At 45.6% G+C, this 21,003-nt stretch overlaps 1 protein-coding gene across 2 annotated transcripts in view; it reads left to right on the forward strand.

Annotated features, from left to right (window-relative positions):
• The first annotated feature begins 1,126 nt into the window (after nucleotides 1-1,126).
• Nucleotides 1,127-21,003, forward strand: part of c5h5orf34 (chromosome 5 C5orf34 homolog) — a 44,848-nt gene continuing 24,971 nt past the window's right edge. The window contains exons 1-5 of one of the 2 annotated variants that reach the window (XM_072257534.1): nucleotides 1,127-2,839; nucleotides 3,578-3,667; nucleotides 6,027-6,652; nucleotides 8,824-8,925; nucleotides 14,653-14,773. In XM_072257534.1, coding sequence (XP_072113635.1) covers nucleotides 2,645-2,839; nucleotides 3,578-3,667; nucleotides 6,027-6,652; nucleotides 8,824-8,925; nucleotides 14,653-14,773 — 1,134 coding nt within the window. In that variant the 5' untranslated portion in view covers nucleotides 1,127-2,644. The remainder of the gene's footprint in view (nucleotides 2,840-3,577; nucleotides 3,668-6,026; nucleotides 6,653-8,823; nucleotides 8,926-14,652; nucleotides 14,774-21,003) is intronic. The other variant, XM_072257535.1, reaches the window with a different exon arrangement.

Genomic DNA, 21,003 nt, shown 5'->3' on the forward strand with positions numbered 1-21,003 from the left:
GGTCAGTGGGGTCCGGGGTGCGGAGGGGAGGGAGAGGTCAGTGGGGTCCAGGGGAAGTGTTGTAAACTTCTTTTGATCTCTCCGATGCAAAGACACCATGTACTACAGTGAATGTAACTTTAACTCTTTATTATCAAATTACTAGAGAGAACCCTCCTTAAGCAATCTCTTAGACTGCTCTGGGGGTCTCCCGGTTCTAAGGCAAATACAGCTCTTTTTATACATATGCAGTCACAGACAGAAATACATGTGGGTTCACCCCCGTTAGTTTCTGTACAGATATTGTTAGCTTTATCAGCCATAAATTGTTCGTGTAACAGTTTTAATTGCCACTATGCCTGGATACAGACTGGCACTGGCTTATTCAAAGCCTCCTGTCCTTGAAACAGCCATTCCTTTTAATGCTTATCTTGCAGGTGCTATAGTGAGTACAAAGCAGAGTATGTCTCTTACAGCAATTAATTAAGCAATGATACAAGTTACTCTAAGCAAGAACTGAAATTAAGTACAGGTCACATAAAGGATGATGTTACGCGCTTAGCTGATCTTATGAAAAAACATTTGTGCTTCTCTGTTTTTTAACGTCTTAGCTTGCTATGACTCTTACAAAATAGTCAGGGTCACAAGAGGCCTACGAGATGCTAACTTCTTAACGTTTCAGAAGGAGGGGTGAGTGGGGTCTGGAGGGAGGGAGGGGTCAGTGGGATTCGGGGTGCAGGATGAGAGGGATCTAGGGGATAGAGGATGAGGGGGGAAGGAATCCAGAGCAAGGGAGAGGGAGGGTGAGTGGGATCCGGGTGGAAAGAGAGTGAGAGGGACTGGCGGGTGAGTGGGGTCAGGGGGAGGGATAGAGAGCGGGAGTGGGAAGGGTAAGTGGGATGCAGGGGGAGGGACAGGTGAGTGGGGTCCTTGTGGGGGGAAGAGAAAGTGGGGGGACAATAGTGAGTGAAGCCTGGGGGTGGGGATAGAGACCGGGGGGGAGGGAGGTGTGTGTGGGGTCCTTGGTGAGGGATGGGTGCGTGGTTCCCGGAGTAGAGAGAGCGGGGAGGAGGGAGATGCGGGTGGGGGGCATGAAGGGGTGAGTGGGGTCCAGGGGGATAGAGAGTCAATTTGGAAAGATTGAGAATGGCCTCGGGCTGGACAGTGGGGTAGAGGTCCAGAGCCTGTTGCTGCGGCAGGGCCGGGGTTCTTGTGCGGGCTGGGGGCTGCGATCCGGTGTTTGGGCGGTTTAAATGCTGGCCCAGAGAGACTGAAAAGGCAGGGCGTCAGTTCCGGAGGTGAGGGTCAGACTGATTCTGCTCACTCTGCCGCAACATTTACTCCTATCTCTGCAGTGGTGAGGCTTTGTGTTTACAAGCTTTACGGCAACGGCCTGCTGTGTAATGAACTGAGACTGAAGCTGTGGGGACTGCTCTATGGACCCGGTTTGGTTCAGAATACTCTTGGTTGCTTTTATTGTTTGCGTGATTTGTGTCTCTTCTCTGCACATTGGGTGTTGGTGTTTCTTTTTTTAAATTGGGTTCTTTTGGGTTTCTTGCTTTGTGGTTGCCTGTAAACAGACAAATCTCAAGGTTGTATGATTTATACATACTTTGATAATAAACATACTTTGAACTTGGAAAAGTATTCTCTTAAGTAGTAGTTCATTTGGTGATCTGCTATCCTGCACCGTTCTGTGGATTCTACACTATTACAGTGCCCCCCTCATAAAAATAGAAATTAGTTCAATGTCTATAAAATTGTTTTCAAAAGGCTTGAGTTCTTTGTACAATAATGGATGCATTAGTGATAATTTTTCAAAACTCTTTAGATTCTGGACTAGTTCCTGAGGATTGGAGGGTGGCTGATGTAACCCCACTTTTTAAAAAAGGAAGGAGAGAGAACCCGGGGAACTATAAACCGGTTAGCCTAACATCGGTGGTGGGGAAAATGCTGGAGTCAGTTATCAAAGATGTGATGGAAAGCGGTGAAATCATCGGACAAAGTCAGCATGGATTTGTGAAAGGAAAATCATGTCTGACGAACCTCATAGAATTTTTTGAGGATGTAACTAGTAGAGTGGATAGGGGAGAACCGGTGGATGTGGTATATTTGGATTTTCAAAAGGTTTTTGACAAGGTCCCACACAGGAGATTAGTGTGCAAACTTAAAGCACACGGTATTGGGGGTAAGGTATTGATGTGGATAGAGAATTGGTTGGCAGACAGGAAGCAAAGAGTGGGAATAAACGGGACCTTTTCAGAATGGCAGGCAGTGACTAGTGGGGAACTAGAGGTTAAGGGTGAAAGGCAAAATATTTAAGAGGAACATGAGTGGGAACTTAATCACTCAGAAGGTGGTGAGAGTGTGGCGCGAGCTGCCAGCAGACGTGGTGGATGTGGGTTCCTTTGGAACATTAAAGAGAAGTCTGGATACAAGAGGTATGGAGGGCTATGGTCAGGGTGTGAGTCTATGGAACTAGGCAGGATCACATTTCGGCTTTTACAAGGTGGACCAAAGGGCCTTTTTCTGTGCTTTAGTGCTCTATGTCTCTGTAGATGTTATTATAAGCACTGTATACTTTTAACTGCAGGATTAACTGTGTAACAATGTGTGTTGGGAATAATTTTTCAGCGGACGCCCCTGTTGCTGTGTCTGGTTTGCCATGGCCTTGGTGAGTCTGATGGTCGCCTACGAGGATGACTCTGTGGAAGTTCAGTATACAGATGGCTCCAGCCTGCAGCTCTCTCCTTGCGGGTCGGAGTTTGTGATTGAGAAGGGTCCTACACAGAACTTGCATCCCTTGCAGAGTAGCTGCCGCATCCGGCAGCGAACGCCGTTCGTCATCAGCACTTACAAGGTGGGACAGCCAACTTCTGCTTTCTCAAAGCCTTGCAACTGTTAGCAACTGTCATGACTATAACCTACTTTACAATTAAACAGATTTGAAGTAAATTTGGACAGGAATCTGGATGAAGACTCTTAGCCCAAAATGTCCTCTCTCTCCTTCAACCTATATCCTCTCATTCTTTACTTCCCAACTCTGGGAGAAAGATTGAGTGCATTCACCCTGTCTATGCACCTCGTGACTTTATACACTTCTATAAGATCACCTCACTGTCTGCTATGTACTAAGGAATAAAGTCCTAACCTGTCCCTATGATTCAGTCCCTCAAGTCCTGGCAGCATGCATGTAAGTCTTTTCTGCATTCTTGCCAGTTTAATAATCTCTTTCCAACAGCAGACCAACCAAAACTGAACATAATACTCCAAAGGTGCAGCCTCACCAGCTTCCTGTACAATCGCACCCTGACAACCCAACTTTTATCCTTTATTCTCTGACTATGAATACTGGAATAAGGATCATCTGCAGGCAGAATAGAATTAGTTTAACCTGCCATGATGCTTGGCATAGACAATGTGGGCTGAATGGCCTGTTCCTCTTCTGTGTACTAGGTCGGAGCAGACTCGATGGGCCGAATGGCCTACTCCTGCTCCTTTGTCTTATGGTCTTTCACAGTAAGTGCTGACTTTCCACCATTTTTGTTTTACGTGCAAGCATTGTCTGAGTATTCTGTGCTAACTGTTTTTCTTTTAGGAGCAAGTGCTACATGCACTGGAATTCAGGAATCGGTTTGCCTCACGGCCTTACCTCCCCGCAGATCTGATCACTGCAGACAAGCTGTTGGTGAGTTCTGCAACCTCCTTGATGATCAATCTCCCTGAACCATAATCCACACAGTAAACACGCACAGCACCTTGCTGCACTAGACTCGGAATAGTACATTGCACCAAAGGCCAGTTGTAAATGCAAGAGATTCTCTAGATGCTGGAAATTCAGTCCAACATAAAAAATGTTGGAGGAACTCAACAAGCTGCCTGACCTGCCAAGTTCCTCCAGCATCTTGTGTGTTACATAAGACCAGTAATTTTTTTCATAAGATCAATCATAGAAACGTTGGCTTTCTTGTTTGGCTTCGTCAGTTTATCTAACAAATAAAGACTGAACACAGAATATTAATTTATTTTCTCCGTGTCATTCATGAGAGTTCTTTATTTCAAGTTCAGTTTATTGTCATTCAACCGTACACATGTATATGTGTACCGTCAAACGAAGCAATGTTCCTCCGGACCAAGGTGCACCACACAGTACATATAACTTGCATACATAACACATACAGTGATGTTACCACAAATAAATTAACAAATAATAAGGTGCATTTATGAGACAAGTTAAAAAGTGAACAGTGTAACACTACTGCCGCTTCATACGTGATGAGACCTGAGTGCTGGCAGGGGGGTCAGTAGTCTCACATTCTGGAGGAGGAAGCTGGTCCTAATTTCTACAGTATCTCCTGCCTGATGGTAGGGCTTTAAATAGATTGCTGGACAGATGGAAGGGATCATTGACAATGCTAAGGGCTCTGTGTAGGCTGCACTCCTGATAAATATCATAGGTGGAAGAGAGACCCCAATGATCCTCTCAGCAATTCTCACAATCCTTTGTAGGTGCTTGGTATCAGATGCCTTATAGTTCCTGTACCAAACGGTAATGCAGCTGGTCAGGACACCCAATGGTACAAATTGGGTGGTGTTTGCAATCCATAAGATCATTCAACTCATCGACCTACTCACCATTCAATCATGGCTGATTTTATTTTTGAACGCAATACTTCCTCCTCCCCCTCCCCATAACCCTTGACTCCATTACCAATTAAGAACCTTTCAGTCTTTGCCTTAAAGACGCCCCTGACCTTGGCCTCCACAGCCCTCTGTGGCAACAAATTCACCACCCTCTGGCTGAAGAAATTGCTCCTCATCTCATTTCTGAAGTGACATCCCATTATTGTGCGGCTGCACCCTTAGATCCTATTTCCTCCTGTTGATGCACACGCCCTGTTCACGTCCACTCTATCCAGGCCTTTCAGTGGCTTGAAATGAAAGCAGAGGTGTGGAAGTTGGCAGAACCGAGTCTGCAGGCCCCAGTCCATGTCCTGGGACTAAGGGACTGTGTATGTCTGGGTAGTGGGGAGGAACAGGGCTTGTTTTTGCTGCTGTTTGTAGCTTCTTGTGCTCTGTGTCGTTCTGCCAAGCATTATGGGCATGCTGTGTTGGACTGGGGTGTGTGGCAACATTTGTGAGCTGCCCCAGCACATCCGTGTGTGTGTTGGTAGTTAACGCAAGCAGTGCTGTTCACTGTATTTCAATGTACATGTGACAAATAAAATTGAACCTTGAAAAGATCCCCATCATCCTTCTGAACCCCACTGAGCACTGACCTAGAGACATTAAATGCTCCCTGTGTGGGATTGAGAGAGATGATAATTGGGCATGATGGAATGGTGGAGCAGGTGTGATGGGCCAAATGGCCTTATTCTGCTCCTAGATCTTACGGTGTTAAACTGTCCACTATCACATTAATAGTGATCTCAGCGTGTATGATCTTTCCTTGTGACAACTGGCCTCCTCTACTGTAAAGATGAAGCCACACTCAGGTTGGAGGAACAACACCTTATATTCCATCTGGGTAGCCTCCAACCTGATGGCATGAACATCGACTTCTCTAACTTCCGCTAAGGCCCCACCTCCCCCTGGTACCCCATCTGTTACTCATTTTTATGCACACATTCTTTCTCTCACTCTCCTTTTTCTCCCTCTGTCCCTCTGAATATACCTTTTGCCCATCCTCTGGGTCTCCCCCCCCCCCCTTGTCTTTCTTCCTGGACCTCCTGTCCCATGATCCTCTCGTATCCTCTTTTGCCTATCACCTGTCCAGCTCTTGGCTCTATCCCTCCCCCTCCTGTCTTCTCCTATCATTTTGGATCTCCCCCTCCCCCTCCCCCTTTCAAATCCCTTACTAACTCTTCCTTCAGTTAGTCCTGACGAAGGGTCTCAGCCTGAAACGTCGACTGCACCTCTTCCTGCAGATGCTGCTTGGCCTGCTGCGTTCACCAGCAACTTTGATGTGTGTTGTGTGTACATACAAGTTTTTTTCTCCTCTGATTAATATCTGTTCAAACTTTTGCTCTTTTCCTGTGCCTTTGCAGAATGTGTTCTATGACGTTTCCAAAGTGAGGTGGCCCGGTGCCAGTAGTGAAGGTGCGGTGACAGTTGCTGGCGATGGTCGGGTTACAGTCTGCTCCCTGGGAGGTTACGCCTTCCTCCACTTATCTCCATCTCGGCATGAGTTCACCGTGGATTTCCTGGCACGAGTCAGCCAGTCTGCCCCGAGCAAGTCCCATCTTAAACTGGACTCAGCACAGAGTGATGAGCATTACAAAAATCAGGAGAACATGGAGCCCGCAGGACTGACTTCGGGGCACAAAGTTTCGAAGACGAGAGCCCAGAGTCTGCAGAGTGAAGCCTCAGCAGCCACTCGTCCCCGTGGTTCACGCCTCGAGGGCAGTGGGCCAACAGGGATCCATTCCAAGTACATGTACCAGTACACCTGGGTGGTTCAGCACCACACGGTGTCCTGGTGCCCACCAGAATGGCGGCACCCTCTGCATCTGGCACTTCACTATAATCGCCAGCAGGATAAATCAACAGACCCAAGTGGGATGGGTGACCACGCGGGCAGTCCTGGCATCCTGGTGCCTGCTGCAGTGCCAGAAGTGACAACTGTCCTTCGCAGTTCACTGCCTCTTCACTGCCTAGCCCCACATCTTCACAGGTAGGTTCTCGTAGCTGTTTACCACACCCTGTCTGTAAGGGGCTGTAGGCGTTTGGGGGCAGAGGCAAAGTATACCTTTATTTCTCCAGGATGGTGCGTGCTCTCTCTCAAGTCGAGTTTATTGTCCCGTGGATAGGTACAATGAAAAACTCACTTGCAACAGCATCATAGACAAGCACAAAGTTCAAAGTAAATTTATTATTAAAGTAGATATCATCATTATCATGTGCCGTGTTGTATGATGTGGGCATGATGATCTATCAATGACCATGATTGTTCTTGGCAAATTTTTATGTAGTTGTTTGCATTGCCATCTTCTGGGCCGTGTCTTTACAAGACGGGTGACCCCAGCCATTATCAATACTCTTCAGAGACTGTCTGCCTGGTGTCAGTGGTCACACAACCAGTTGTGATATGCACCAGCTGCTCATACATGTATGTCACCATAAACAACTGTGACATGTGTTTCTTGTGGGCATACACAGTAAGTCCAAAAAACACAATGGAATCAATGAAAGACCACACCCAACAGGACGGACAAACAAGTGCAAAAGAAACAAACTGCACAAATACAAAAATTACTAATAATAAATATCAAGGACATGAGATGAAGAGTCTTTGGTTGTGGAATCAGTTCAAGGTTGGAGTGAGGAGGCAAAGATAACATACAGAACATAAAATATACATAAAATTATTACATAGAGGGATGAGCGAGGGAAAGACTGCAAAAGCAAGACTATCAAAGACAAGTCTCTGCTAGTCAGGCACTGTTCCATTGATATGGTGGGGTTAGAGTTCCACAGAAGATGATGAAGCTGTTCCTGAATATAGGCTTCTGTACCTCCTGCATGGCAAGAGGTCGGCGTGGGCCAGTTGGTGGTTATCGTTCACATATCTCCTTGACGCAGCATCTCATGTAGATGCTGTCAGAGGTGGAGAGGCATGTGCCCGTGGTAGACCAGGCTGTGCCTCTTGGGTTGTTGGAATTGCTGTACAGGCTGAAGTTTGAAATGGAGAGGGTGTGTGTTATTGTCTAATTCCCATACTTAGCCATGTTAAAACCAGTCTGGATACTGTTACCAGCTTCAGTATCATGTGGATGGCAGCCTACCATTGTGGAAGTTGTGGTAAGGCAAGGGTTACCATAATATCCAGGCACAGAGAGTACAGACAACCCAGGCAAGAAACAGCCTTTACTAACTTCAAAGTATCGTTAGTTGTCAGCTTGTAGTTTCTATTGATTTTAACACCTGTATTGTCAATGGTGATTGAGCTTGCAAATAAAGAATTCAAACATACAGAGTTTACCAAATGGCCAGTATCTGTAACTCCCAGTTAATTGTGCATAAAGGTGGCATTTTTCTGTTCTGAATTCAGAATAGTGTGGGTGACAGGGGCCCTGCTGATCTCTGTGCACAAGTGAAGTGTGTTTGAGTTGAGGCGTGCATTCTGCATCCAGTTATTTTGTTTTATTATTGGTGACGACACCGTCTCTAAGTTGTCAGACCACAATTAATGAAGAGGTAAGAAAATCATTAACTGTGCAGAACATTTCTTGGAAAGCTCTTTGGTAGTCACCAACATTTAGACTATCACAATAGTGTTCGTGATGCAATTCCCTTTGCTTGCTGGTGATTTACGATGCCGGCTGGTCGGTAGTGACTGCTGGTTATTTACGATGCCGGTCGGTAGTGACTGCTGGTTATTTACGATGCCAGTCGGTAGTGACTGCTGGTGATTTACGATGCCGGCTGGTCGGTAGTGACTGCTGGTGATTTACGATGCCGGCTGGTCGGTAGTGACTGCTGGTGATTTACGATGCCGGCTGGTCGGTAGTGACTGCTGGTTATTTACGATGCCGGTCGGTAGTGACTGCTGGTTATTTACGATGCCAGTCGGTAATGACTGCTGGTGATTTACGATGCCGGCTGGTCGGTAGTGACTGCTGGTGATTTACGATGCTGGTTGGTAGTGACTGCTGGTGGTTTACGATGCCAGCTGGTCGATAGTGACTGCTGGTTATTTACGATGCCGGTCGGTAGTGACTGCTGGTGATTTACGATGCCGGCTGGTCGATAGTGACTGCTGGTTATTTACGATGCCGGCCGGTAGTGACTGCTGGTGATTTACGATGCCGGCCGGTCGATAGTGACTGCTGTTTCTGCTCCCAGGTGGCGATACAGAAACGTGCCAGGTCTGAGAGCTCTGGACCTCGAGAGCTGCCTGTGTTCAGAGCCAGTGAAAGTGGTTTGGTACCAAGGGGTAGTCTACAGGTAAGAACCACTAGGGACTTGAAATGACGCTGCATTAACAAGGCTGTTTCCACTTCATTGTGGTATGTTGAGTGTTAGAGTTGGAGATCTGTGTGTGTGAGGGGGTGGGTGGAAAGGGGCTCGTTTAATTTATTGATTTGTTCACGATACAGTATGGAATAGTCTCTTCTGCCTATTCAGACTGCGCCACCCCAGCAACCCCTAACAATCCAGATTTAACCCTAACCTGACCTAATCACGGGACAATTTACAATGACCAACTACCTACTAACCGGTACATCTTTGGACTGTGGTGGGAACCCAGAGCGCCCAGGGCAACCCCATGCAGTTCATAGGGAGGACATACAGACTCCTTACAGATAACACCGGAACTGAACCTCAAACTTTGCCCCACAATTTAATAGTGTAGCACTAACCCGCTGTGCTACAACGGCACCCAAAGTTGCCTTTTTGTGTGGCTGTTGCTTATGTTGACCAAAGGCTGGAGGTCTGTGTGTGTGTAGAATGGGACTTGTTCTACTGTTGTTTTGTTGCTTGCTGTGCTCTATTTCGTTGTATTCTGTGTTGTTCTGCCAAGCATTCTGGGCATTTTATGTTGGCATTGGAACATGTGGTGACAGTTGCAGGCTGCCCCCGGCACATCCTTGAGTGTCACACATCAAAGTTGCTGGTGAACGCAGCAGGCCAGGCAGCATCTCTAGGAAGAGGTACAGTCGACGTTTCAGGCCGAGACCCTTTGTCAGGACTAACTGAAAGAAGAGTGAGTAAGAGATTTGAGAGGGGGAGGGGAGATCTGAAATGATAGGAGAAGACAGGAGGGGGAGGGATGGAGCCAAGAGCTGGACAGGTGATTGGCAAAGGGGATACGAGAGGATCATGGGACAGGAGGTCCGGGGAGAAGGAAAAGGGGGAGGGGAGGAAAAGCCCAGAGGATGGGAAAGGGGTATAGTCAGAGGGACAGAGGAAGAAAAAGGAGAGAGAGAGAAAGAATGTGTGTATAAAAATAAATAACGGATGGTGTACGAGGGGGAGGTGAGGCATTAGCAGGTTTGAGAAGTCAATGTTCATGCCATCAAGTTGGAGGCTACCCAGACGGAATGTAAGGTGTTGTTCCTCCAACCTGAGTGTGGCTTCATCTTGACAGTAGAGGAGGCCGTGGATAGACATATCAGAATGGGAATGGGACGTGGAATTAATATGTGTGGCCACTGGGAGATCCTGCTTTCTCTGGCGGACAGAGCGTAGATGTTCAGCAAAGCGGTCTCCCAGTCTGCATCGGGTCTCGCCAATATATAAAAGGCCACATCGGGAGCACCGGACACAGTATATCACTCCAGCTGACTCACAGGTGAAGTGTTGCCTCACCTGGAAGGACTGTCTGCGGCCCTGAATGGTGGTAAGAGAGGAAGTGTAAGGGCATGTGTAGCACTTGTTCTGCTTACAAGGATAAGTGCCAGGAGGGAGATTGGTGGGGAGGGACGGGGGGGACTAATGGACAAGGGAGTTGCATAGGGAGCGATCCCTGCGGAAAGCAGAGAGAGGTGGGGAGGGAAAGATGTGCTTAGTGGTGAGATCCCGTTGGAGGTGGTGGAAGTTACAGAGAATTATATGTTGGACCTGGAGGCTGGTGGGGTAGTAGGTGAGGACCAGGGGAACCCTATTCCTAGTGGGGTGGTGGGAGGATGGAGTGAGAGCAGATGTGCGTGAAATGGGGGAGATGCGTTTGAGAGTAGAGTTGGTGGTGGAGGAAGGGAAGCCCCTTTCTTTAAAAAAGGAGGACATCTCCTTTGTCCTGGAATGTAAAGCCTCATCCTGAGAGCAGATGCGGCGGAGACGGAGGAATTGCAAGAAGGGGATGGCATTTTTGCAAGAGACAGGGTGAGAAGGGGAATAGTCCAGATAGCTGTGAGAGTCAGTAGGCTTATAGTAGACATCAGTAGATAAGCTGTCTCCAGAGACAGAGACAGAAAGATCTAGAAAGGGGAGGGAGGTGTCGGAAATGGACCAGGTAAACTTGAGGGCAGGTTGAAAGTTGGAAGCAAAAGTTAATGAAGTCAACGAGCTCAGCATGCGTGCAGGAAGCAGCGCCAATGCAGTCGTCGATGTAGCGAGGGAAGAGTGAGGGACAGTTACCAGAATAGGTTTGGAACTTAGATTGTTCCACAAAGCCAACAAAAAGGCAGCCATAGCTAGACCCATACGGGTGCCCATCCTTGAGTGTGTTGGTTGTTAACGCAAACAGCGCATTTTACTTTACTGTATGTTTTGATGTGCATGTGATAAATAAATCTGAAAGCTATTGTGGTGGAATGGATGTTTAAGTGGGTCCTTGGGGTGCCAGTCAAGCAGGAGGCCACACTCATGTGCCAGAAGGAAAATATTTCATCAGGCTGATTTGTAGTAAACAGAAAATCTCTGAAGAGTCAAGAGTCTGATTTGCTTTAGTAATGTTAAAGTTCAATTTACCAATGACCTCCAGTTGGTGGGGTGGAGGGGAATGGCATTAACACTATTGAACATCGTGAAGGTAGACATAGAGCATAGGACATTACAGACCCACCACACTCAACTCAACATTCAGTTAATATTGACTTTCCACCAGCTTGACCATGCCAAGAAAGCGGCTTTCCCTCAATTTGTGCAGGATATTGGTACATGCTAATCTTGGCAGTTATGTCTGTGAGTGAACAAGATGTGAAGCCACTAGGCCTATCTTTTTATTACTGTAGTCACTAGGTGGTGCTCAAGATCAGGCCAGGACCACATCAGACCATTGGTTCAAATCAATATTTAAATTAAAAACTGCACACGCTGGAAAGCAGGAATTTCTGGAAACACTCAGCAAGTTGAGCAACATCTCTGGAAGCAGAATCAGAAGTTAATGTTTCAGGACCAAGGCCCTATGTCAGAATTATTCAGTTGAGCTATAGTGACCTTCACCTCATATTGTCCCTGCTGTCCAAGTTGCCTACCTGAGGTAGTCCCATTTAGAGTTACTCAGCACTACAGTACAGAATCAGACCCTTCAGCCCACCTACTCCATGCCTAACTCATTCTGCTTAGTCCCATTGATCAGCACTTGGACCATACCCCTCCCATCCATGTACTTAGCCAAACCTCTTAAGTGTTGCGTTGAACTCGCATCTATCACTTCTGCTGGCAGCTTGTTCCACACTCGCACCACCCTCTGAGTGATTTGCTTCATGTCTCTCTAAACCTTTCCTATCCATGTACCTGTCCAAATATCTTTTAAATGCTGTCATCATACCTGCCTCTACCACTTGCACTGACAGCTCATTCCACATACCCACCACCCTCTGAGTGGAAAAACTTGTCCCTCAGGTCAGGTCTCTGTTGTAGGCAGAATCAAAGGTGATAATAAATCAGCATAATGGAGGGAGATTGAAAACCTAACTGTAACTGAGTGGTGCTACAAGAACAACCTCTTACCCAATGTCAGCAAGACCAGGGAGCTGATTATTGACTTATGGAGGAAGAAACCAGGGGTCCATGAGACAGGGGATCGGAAGTGGAGGGAGTCAGCAACTTTAAATTCTTCGGTGTTATCATTTTGGAGGACCTTTCCTGAGCCCAGCACGTTCTACAAAGAAAGCATGGCAGCACCTCTACTTTCCTAGGAGTTTGCAAAGACTCGGTGTGACATCTAAAACTCTGACAAACTTCTGTGGATGTTTGCTGGAGAGCATATTGACTGGTTGCATCCCAGCCTAGTATGGCAACACCAATGCCCTTGAATGGAAAATCTTACCAAAAGTAATGGATATGGGCCAGTTCATCATGTGTAAAGTCTCCCCCATCATTAAAGACATCTACATGGAGCATTGTTGTAGGAAACCAGCATCCATCATTAGGGACCGCCTCCACCCAGATCGTGCTCTCTTCTTACTACTGCCAAACAAGTAAAGGATACAGAAGCTTCAGGAGTCACAACACCAGATTCAGGAACAGTTATTACCCCTCATCCATCAGGCTCTTGAACCAGAGGGGATAATGACACTCAACTTCACTTGCTCCATCACTGAAATGTTCCCACAACCTATAGACTCACCTTCAAGCACTCTTCATCTCATGTTCTTGATATTTATTGCTTATTTATTTATAATAATTATTTGTTTTTTTGTTTCTTTTTCTATTTCCAGTTTGTTGTCTTTTCCACACTGGTTGTCTGCCCTGTTGGTGGGATCTTTCATTTATCCTATTATGGTTATTGGATTTATTGAGTATGCCAGCAAGAAAATGAATCTCAGGGTTGTAAATGGTGACATGTATGTACTTAGATTATAAATTTAATTTGAACTTTTTGAACTTTGAACTTCTACATCTTTCCCCCCTCAACCCAAATCTATGCCTTCTAGTTTTTGCCTCCCACCCTGGGGAGAGAGGACCGTGACCATTCGCATTATCTATGCCCCTCAGTCTCCTTTGCTCCAGGGGAAGAAGCCCCATCTTATACAGTCCCTCCTTATAACTGGAGTCCTGCAGTCCTGTTAAAACTCTTGTTAAGCTTCCCTCTGCTCTTTCCGGCTTTAATGACATCTTCCTCTTATGGCGACTAGAAAGGTTCCTGACTGGAAAGGCTATTTCTGTTTCTTTTTCCTCAGCGGCCTGATGTGCTTGCTTCCTACATTGTCTGTGTTTGATTCGAGTCAACAGCTTGCAGTTTATTAGTGTGTAATTTAAAAAAATGTGATTTACCTAATTGACCAACAGATTTACCGTATTTAAGGCATCCGTTAGTCTTGCGAGACCATGGATCTGCGCCTGGAAAGTCTTCACTCCAGGCCTGGCCAAGGTTGTGTGGAAGACCAGCAGTTGCCCATGCTGCAAGTCTCCCCTCTCCATGACACCAATGTTGTCCAAGGGAAGGGCATTAGGAGCCATACAGCTTGGCACCAGTGTCGTCGCAGAGCAATGTGTGGTTAAGTGCCTTGCTCAAGGATATAACACGTTCCCTCGGCTGGGGCTCGAACTCATGACCTTCAGGTCACTAGCCTAGTGCCTTAACTACTTGGCCATGTGCCCACTATTTAGGGATACAGCCTGGTTAAAGGCCCTTACAGCGCCTATGTGACCATTTAACTTACTAACCGGCACATCTGTGGAATGTGGGAGGAAACCAGAGCACCCAGAGGAAACCCACACAGTCACAGGGAGAACATGCAAACTCCCCTTATAGACAGCAATGGAATCGGTGACCAGTGTATTAGCATCACTGCTCTACCATGCCGTGCCCCCACTTGTAGAGAGATGACGGGTGGCTTTTGAAGACAATCCTGGATACCTTTGGGTCGGCATAGTGGTGTAGCAGATAGCATGATGCTGTTATAGTAGCAGTGACCCTGGTTCAGTTCCCAACGCTGTCTGCAAGGAGTTTGTATGTTCTCCTTGTGACCGGGTTCTCCTGTTTCCTCGCGCATTCCAAAGACGTTCGGATTAGTAGTTTAATTGGTCACGTGGCATGGGCTTGTTAGGCTGGTAGGGTCTGTTACTGTGCTGTATCTCTAAATTTAAAAAAATGTAAATAAAAATAATAAAATTTAAAAACTGATTTACTTGATTGTCAATTTCGCAACTGCCAAGGTGGGATTTGAACTTGCATCTCGAGATAACTGTTTCAAAGTTCAGTCTGCTACTTAAGCACTGAGATACTGTCAGTGATGTTTGTGACTTCCAGGTGTTAGTCTGTTCAAATTTCTGGTTCTTCAGGGTTATTGCTGGGTCAGTGACCTCCGTGGAAATTTACCCAGGAGATGGTTCTGTTCTCAAGCCCCACGATGCCACGAACAACTACTTCACTCATTATTGGCCAGGATGCGCTGATGAGGAGGTAAATGAGTTCTAACTTTCCATCAACAAAGTTGTGCTTTCTGTTTGGTTATCCAGTGGCTCTGAGCTTTAACAGCCTGACCTGGTCTGCTAGTGAGGTAACAAAGACCCCCAGGGCTGATTCTCTGTGCTGTTTGCGATTGGGTGGAGACGGAGAACCCCAGGCCGGTGACTGAAGAGTGTAGATAAAAGGAAGGGCAACACGGTAGCATCGCGGTTAGTGCAAAGCTGTTACAACACCAGCCGTCACCAATTGCAGTTTGTAAGTTCTCCCCGTGACTGCATGGGTGTCCTCTCTCACTCCAAAGACGTACAGGTTAGGGTTAGTGAGTTGTGAGCATACTATATTTTCAAGGTTTTTAAAGCTTGCAGAGAGATTTAAGATAGTTAGAAGAGTGGGCTGAAAGATGGCAGATGGAGTTTAATGCTGAAAAATGTGAGGTGCTACATTTTGGTAGAACTAATCAAAATAGGACATATATGGTAAATGGTAGGACATTAAAGAATGCTTTAGAACAGAGGGATCTAGGAATAATGGTGCATCGTGCCCTAAAGATGGAATCTCATGTGGATAGGGTGGTGAAGAAAGCTTTTGGTTTGCTGGCCTTTATTAATCAGAGCATTGAGTATAGGAGTTGGGATGTAATGTTGAAATTGTAGAAGGCATTGGTAAGGCCAAATCTGGAGTATTGTGTACAGTTCCGGTCACCGAATTATAGGAAAGATGTCAATAAAATTGAGAGAGTACAGAGGAGGTTTACTAAAATGTTGCCTGGGTTTCATCTCCTAAGTTACAGAGAAAGGTTGAACAAGTTAGGTCTTTATTCTTTGGAGCGTAGAAGGTTGAGGGGGGACTTGATAGAGGTGTTTAAAATTATGAGGGGGGGGTTGATAGAGTTGACGTGGTTAGACTTTTTCCATTGAGAGTGGGGGAGATTCAAACAAGAGGACATGGGTTGAGAATTAGAGGACAAAAGTTTAGGGGTAACATAAGGGGAACTTCTTTACTCAGAGAGTGGTAGCTGTGTGAACGAGCTTCCATGAGAAGTGGTTGAGGCAGGTTCTATGATGTCATTTAAAGTTAAATTGGATAGATATATGGACAAGAAAAGAATGGAGGGTTATGGGCTGACTGCAGGTTGGTGGGACTAGGATAGGGTAAGAGTTCAGCACAGACTAGAAGGGCCGAGATGGCCTGTTTCCGTGCTGTAATTGTTATATGGTTATATACTATATACTCACGCCAGAAGTGTGGTGAGATTTTTGGGCTGCCTAGCTAAATCCATGTTAATTTAATGCAAATGATGCGTTTCACTGTATGTTTCAATGTATATATGACAAATAAAGTTAGTATTTATCTTTTGTTTAAAAATAAAGCCAGTTTGGATTTCCACCTCTGATTCGTCATTGCCTCCTGGTGGAAAGTCTGTATTGTGTGGATGCCAGGCAGTGTAATCCATCCACTGTATTACACATGTGGGATGGTCACTTGGATGAAGTACAAAGGAAGGTAAATTGAGATTTCAAAGATCAAAGTAAATTTATTATCAAAGTAATATATGTCGCCATATACAACCCTGAGATTCATTTTCCTGTGGGCTTTCAAATTAGATACTGTTACGTAACCGGCAACAATGAATATCAATCGAGACAGATTATATAAAAACAACCAAACATTTATTAAACACGGATAATTGATAAACAGAAAAACAAACGCAAACCTTAACCGGAAGTTAACCGTTATGCAGCCGTTCAACAAATCGTCACTTGGCACTGGTTCTTAAAGCGTTAAATGCAAAAGCAGGTCTTTAAGCGATAAGGTCAGATATAGTTCTTAAAATGGTAAATTCGAAAGTCCAACAGATTTATACGTTCAATTGGGAGAGACTTCTCTGGAGAAGGATTTCTTCATAGACGTGACTTTCCTGCTGGTTCTGTCCGATGGACTCACGACGCCGAAAGTAAACAGTTTAAAACAACTGACCTTAGTTTCTAGAGAGCAAACCTTTGCATGAACTCTTTTCTCTTTTGGCAAGAGTTATCTCGATGCAGGTCGCTACTCCTTCAATGAAGACTCAATAAGATCGATCCTCTGTTAAACTGCCGAACGATGCCAACTCCTCGCAATCCTTCGGTCCTGTACTTCGATAAAGTCTTCACTCTCTCGCACTACTGCTGGAATAAGGTACATAACACATCTAGCAAGAATTTCCAGTCCAATAATATTGTATCTTGCAACAGAATGCAACACTCCGTTTTAAAAATGAAACTGCGTCACAAAAAACAAATACGCAAAAGAAGCGGAGGCACAGCACGTTCTACCTGGAAATCTACAAACTAAAAACTAACTGCGTCATCTGGGTCTTCCCTTTATATACCCGTGGTGCACATGTCATCACGTGACCTCACATCGGCGGGAAAATCACATCAGGTGACCTCCAAAAGACCATTACATCATTCTCACAAAAAGAAATCACAGACCTCCTTGAGCATGTAACAATACAAAGAAACACAATAGAGTCAATGGGGGGAAAAAAAACTGCACACAGGATGAATAAACAAACAATGAGTGTGATAAAGACAACAAACCCTGGCAAGTACAAATAGTAACAAACAAAATAATAATAAATAAATAAGCAATAAATATCAAGAGCATGAGATAAAGAATTCCTGAAAGTGAGTCCATAGGTTGTGGGAACAGTTCAGTGATGAGGCAAATGAAGTTGAGTGGTTATCACCTTTGGTTGAAAAGCTTGACGGTTGAGGGGTGATAACTGCTACTGAACCTAGTGGTGTCGGTCCTGAGGCTCCTGTACCTTCCTGATGGCAGCAGCGTGACTTGGGTTGTGGGAGTCCCTGATGGATGCTGCTTCCTGTGCTCAGTAATGAGGAAGGCTTTATCTGTGCTGGACTGCACCATATCCATTACTTTTTCTTCAAGGGCATAGGTGTGACCCTACCAGGCTGTGGTGCAGTCTCCAGCAGGCTGCAGTAGAGTTTACTCAAAGTTTTTGATAAAATGCCAAATCTTTGTAACCTTGTAAGCTGTGTACATACATCTGTTGATGCTTCTGGACACATCTTCAGTGATGTTCCTAGAATCATCAGGTGTTTCGGGTCTTTCAACATCATACAACCTCCTCCAGGTGACCCAGCAGGCTGCAGTAGAGGTTTCTCAAAGTTTTTGATAAAATGCCAAATCTTGGCAACCTTGTAAGAGAGTAGTCATAGAATCACAGAAAAGTACAGCCCTTCTAGTCTGTAACAAGCCATATACACGGTTCAGGGCACTAGTCTCACCATGCTCAGCCTTTTGATTCCTGACTTTGTTGTGGTCTTAGTAACATCTGCCTCAACAACCTCTCCACTAATTGTTCTGGCCATCTGGTTCCCATCCCCCTGTAACTCTAGGTTATGTATGTCATTTGGACATGGGAGTTGAGGGTAAGGCCTTGAATGATTGCCACCTTCAAATTACCTCACAGACCAAGAATCTTCAAAATATGGAGAGAAAGAAAGGGCAGTTTAGTCAAGAGTCAGTAATAACTGGACCACACCATCTCTGGTCCTTTTAATAGCACCAGTTTAGTGGTACTAATCATTATAATCTCAATGGCAAATCATGTTAATGTGCAGCGACATTCACTCATATATCTGAGGTTATATTTGAGTGAAGGGTGGGTGGCACGGTAGCATGGCGGTCAGCATCGTGCTATTACAGCGACAGCAAAACAGTTTCAATTCCCACAGGAGTCGGTAAGGGGTTTGTTCTCCCTGTGACTGTGTGGGTGTTCTCCGGTTTCCTCCCGAATTGCAAAGACGTACAGGTTGGGGGTTAATTGATCATGTGGATGTAATGACTCGTTACTGTGCTGTATCTCTGACATCTCTCTGCCTGTTTCATCTGTGTACAAACTCCCTCATCTGCCTGTAACACAGACTCACCGGGCACATCTTGTCGCTGTCTTCCAGCTAAATACAGGCCCAAACTAAAGACACACACACAAGATGCAGGAAATCTGAAATAAAAATATAAGTGCTCTGACTCAGGCAGAGTCTAGATTTCAGGTTCAGAATTAAGATTTATTTATTTTATGCAGGATACTGTGCAAAAGTCTTAGGCACATATACCTAGCTAGGGTGTCTAAGACTTGCACAGCACTGTATTTGTGAACGTGGAGTAGAGAGTGAGTTTGTAAATCTGGCGGGAGCAAGGGATGTGGGGGCAATACTCACAACAGGCTGGGGGACGAAGGGTTCCAGCCTGAAACGTCGCCGATCTTTTCCACGGATGCTGCCCGACCTGCTGAGTTCCTCCAGCCTGTTGTGAGTGTTGCTTTGACCCCAGCATCTGCAGGGTATTTTGTGTTTAAGGGATGTTGGGAATGTTGAGGGTGGAGTGCCGCAGGAGGGGTGTGGGAGAGATGGCAAAGAAGGAGAGCCAGGGTTGAAAGGTGGTGCGGGTGCAGACACACCCAGCCCTGAGACATCAGGCAAGGTCATCTGATTCCAAACAATTGGTTTATTGATCATTACAGAATGTCTCTCCGGTGCTTCCCACTCCCTTCCCTCTCCCTGTTCCCTTCCCACTCTCAGTTCTCAGTAGATTTATCATCACTCACATATATCTTTTTTTTGGTAGCAGTAGTACAATGCAATACCTAAAATTATTACAGTACTGTGGAAGGTTTTGGGTGCCCTCGCTGTATGTATATTTGCTTGAGACATTTGCAGTGTACTGTACAGCACTTCATACAGTGAAAGGTGGCATTTGCGTTAACAACGGGCACACCTAAGGATGTGCTGCGGGCAGCCCACAAGTGCCACCACACACTGGTGCCAGTCTGGTTTGCCCAGCTTGTTCAGCAGGACAATACAAGCAACAGCAAAGCATAAACACAAGAGATTCTGCAGAAGCTGGAATAGTCAATGTTTTGGGCGAGACCCTTCACCTGATGTGTGATCTAACATATCTGATGAAGGGTCTCAGCCCAAAGCATCAAATCTTTATTCCGCTGCATAGGTGCTACCTGACCTGCTGAATTCCTCCAGTGTTTTGTTGTGTGTGTTACTAACAATAGCGTGGTAGCGTAGGGGTTCGTGTGACGCTGTTACAGCTCAGGGTGTCCCGGAGTCTGGAGTTCAGAGTTCAGTTCCGTTGCCATTCCGTAGGGTGTCACTGCCTCCTCAGTAGAATGTGTAGGCTCTCCCCAGGAGCTCTGGTTTCCTCCCATGTTCCAAAGTCGTACAGGTTAGCGGGTTAATTGGTCACATGGTTGTAATTGTGCCGCACGACTCGTTAACGTGCTCTATCTCTGACATCTTTGCCAGTTTCATTTGTGTACAAATTCCCTCATATGCCTGCACAGCCTTATCGGGCTGTGTATACACACGTCCGTAGGTTAATTGGTCATTGTGGCCAAGCAGAGCTCGAGTGCCAAGTTTGCTGATGACATCCATGTCATAGATTGAATCAAAGGTGGTGATGTGTCAGCATATAGGAGGGAGATTGAAAATCTGTCTGAATGGTATCATAGCAACAACCTCTCACTCAATGTCAGCAAGTCCAAGGAGCTGATTATAGACATCAGGAAAGGAAACCAGAGGTCTCCTCATTGGAGAGGGTTAGCAACTTCAGATTCCTAGGTGTTATTTTTTTGGTGAACTTGTCCTGGGCCCAGCACACAAGTATAACTACGAGGAAATCAGGTCAGTACCTCTACTTCCTTAGGAGTTTGCGGATATTCGGTGTGACGTCTAAAACTTTGACAAACTTCTGTAGATGTGTAGTGGAGAGTATATTGACCTGCTGCATTACAGTCTGGTATGGAAACACCAATGCCCTTGAACAGAAAATCCTACAAAAAGTTGTGGAACAGTTATTATCTCTCAACCATCAGGCTCTTGAACCAAAGGGAATAACTTCACTTGCCTCATCACTGAACTGTTCCTACAACCTATGGACTCACTTTCAAGGATTCTTTATCTCATGTTCTCGATATTTATTGCTTATTTATCTATTATCGTTTTTTTTTTGTTGTATTTGCTTTTGTTGTGTTCTGCACTCAATGCCCAAGGTGGGTGGTCTTTTATTCCTTCTGTTATAGTTGTTATTCTTTAGATTTGTTGAGTATGCCCAGAAGAAAATGAATCTCTGGGTTGTATGTGGTGACATGTGTACTTTGATAATAAAGTTTATTTTGAACTTGAGGTTATCCTGTGATTAGGTTG

The sequence above is a fragment of the Mobula birostris genome, chromosome 5, assembly GCF_030028105.1.
Source record: "Mobula birostris isolate sMobBir1 chromosome 5, sMobBir1.hap1, whole genome shotgun sequence".
Classification (NCBI taxonomy): Eukaryota; Metazoa; Chordata; class Chondrichthyes; order Myliobatiformes; family Myliobatidae; genus Mobula; species Mobula birostris.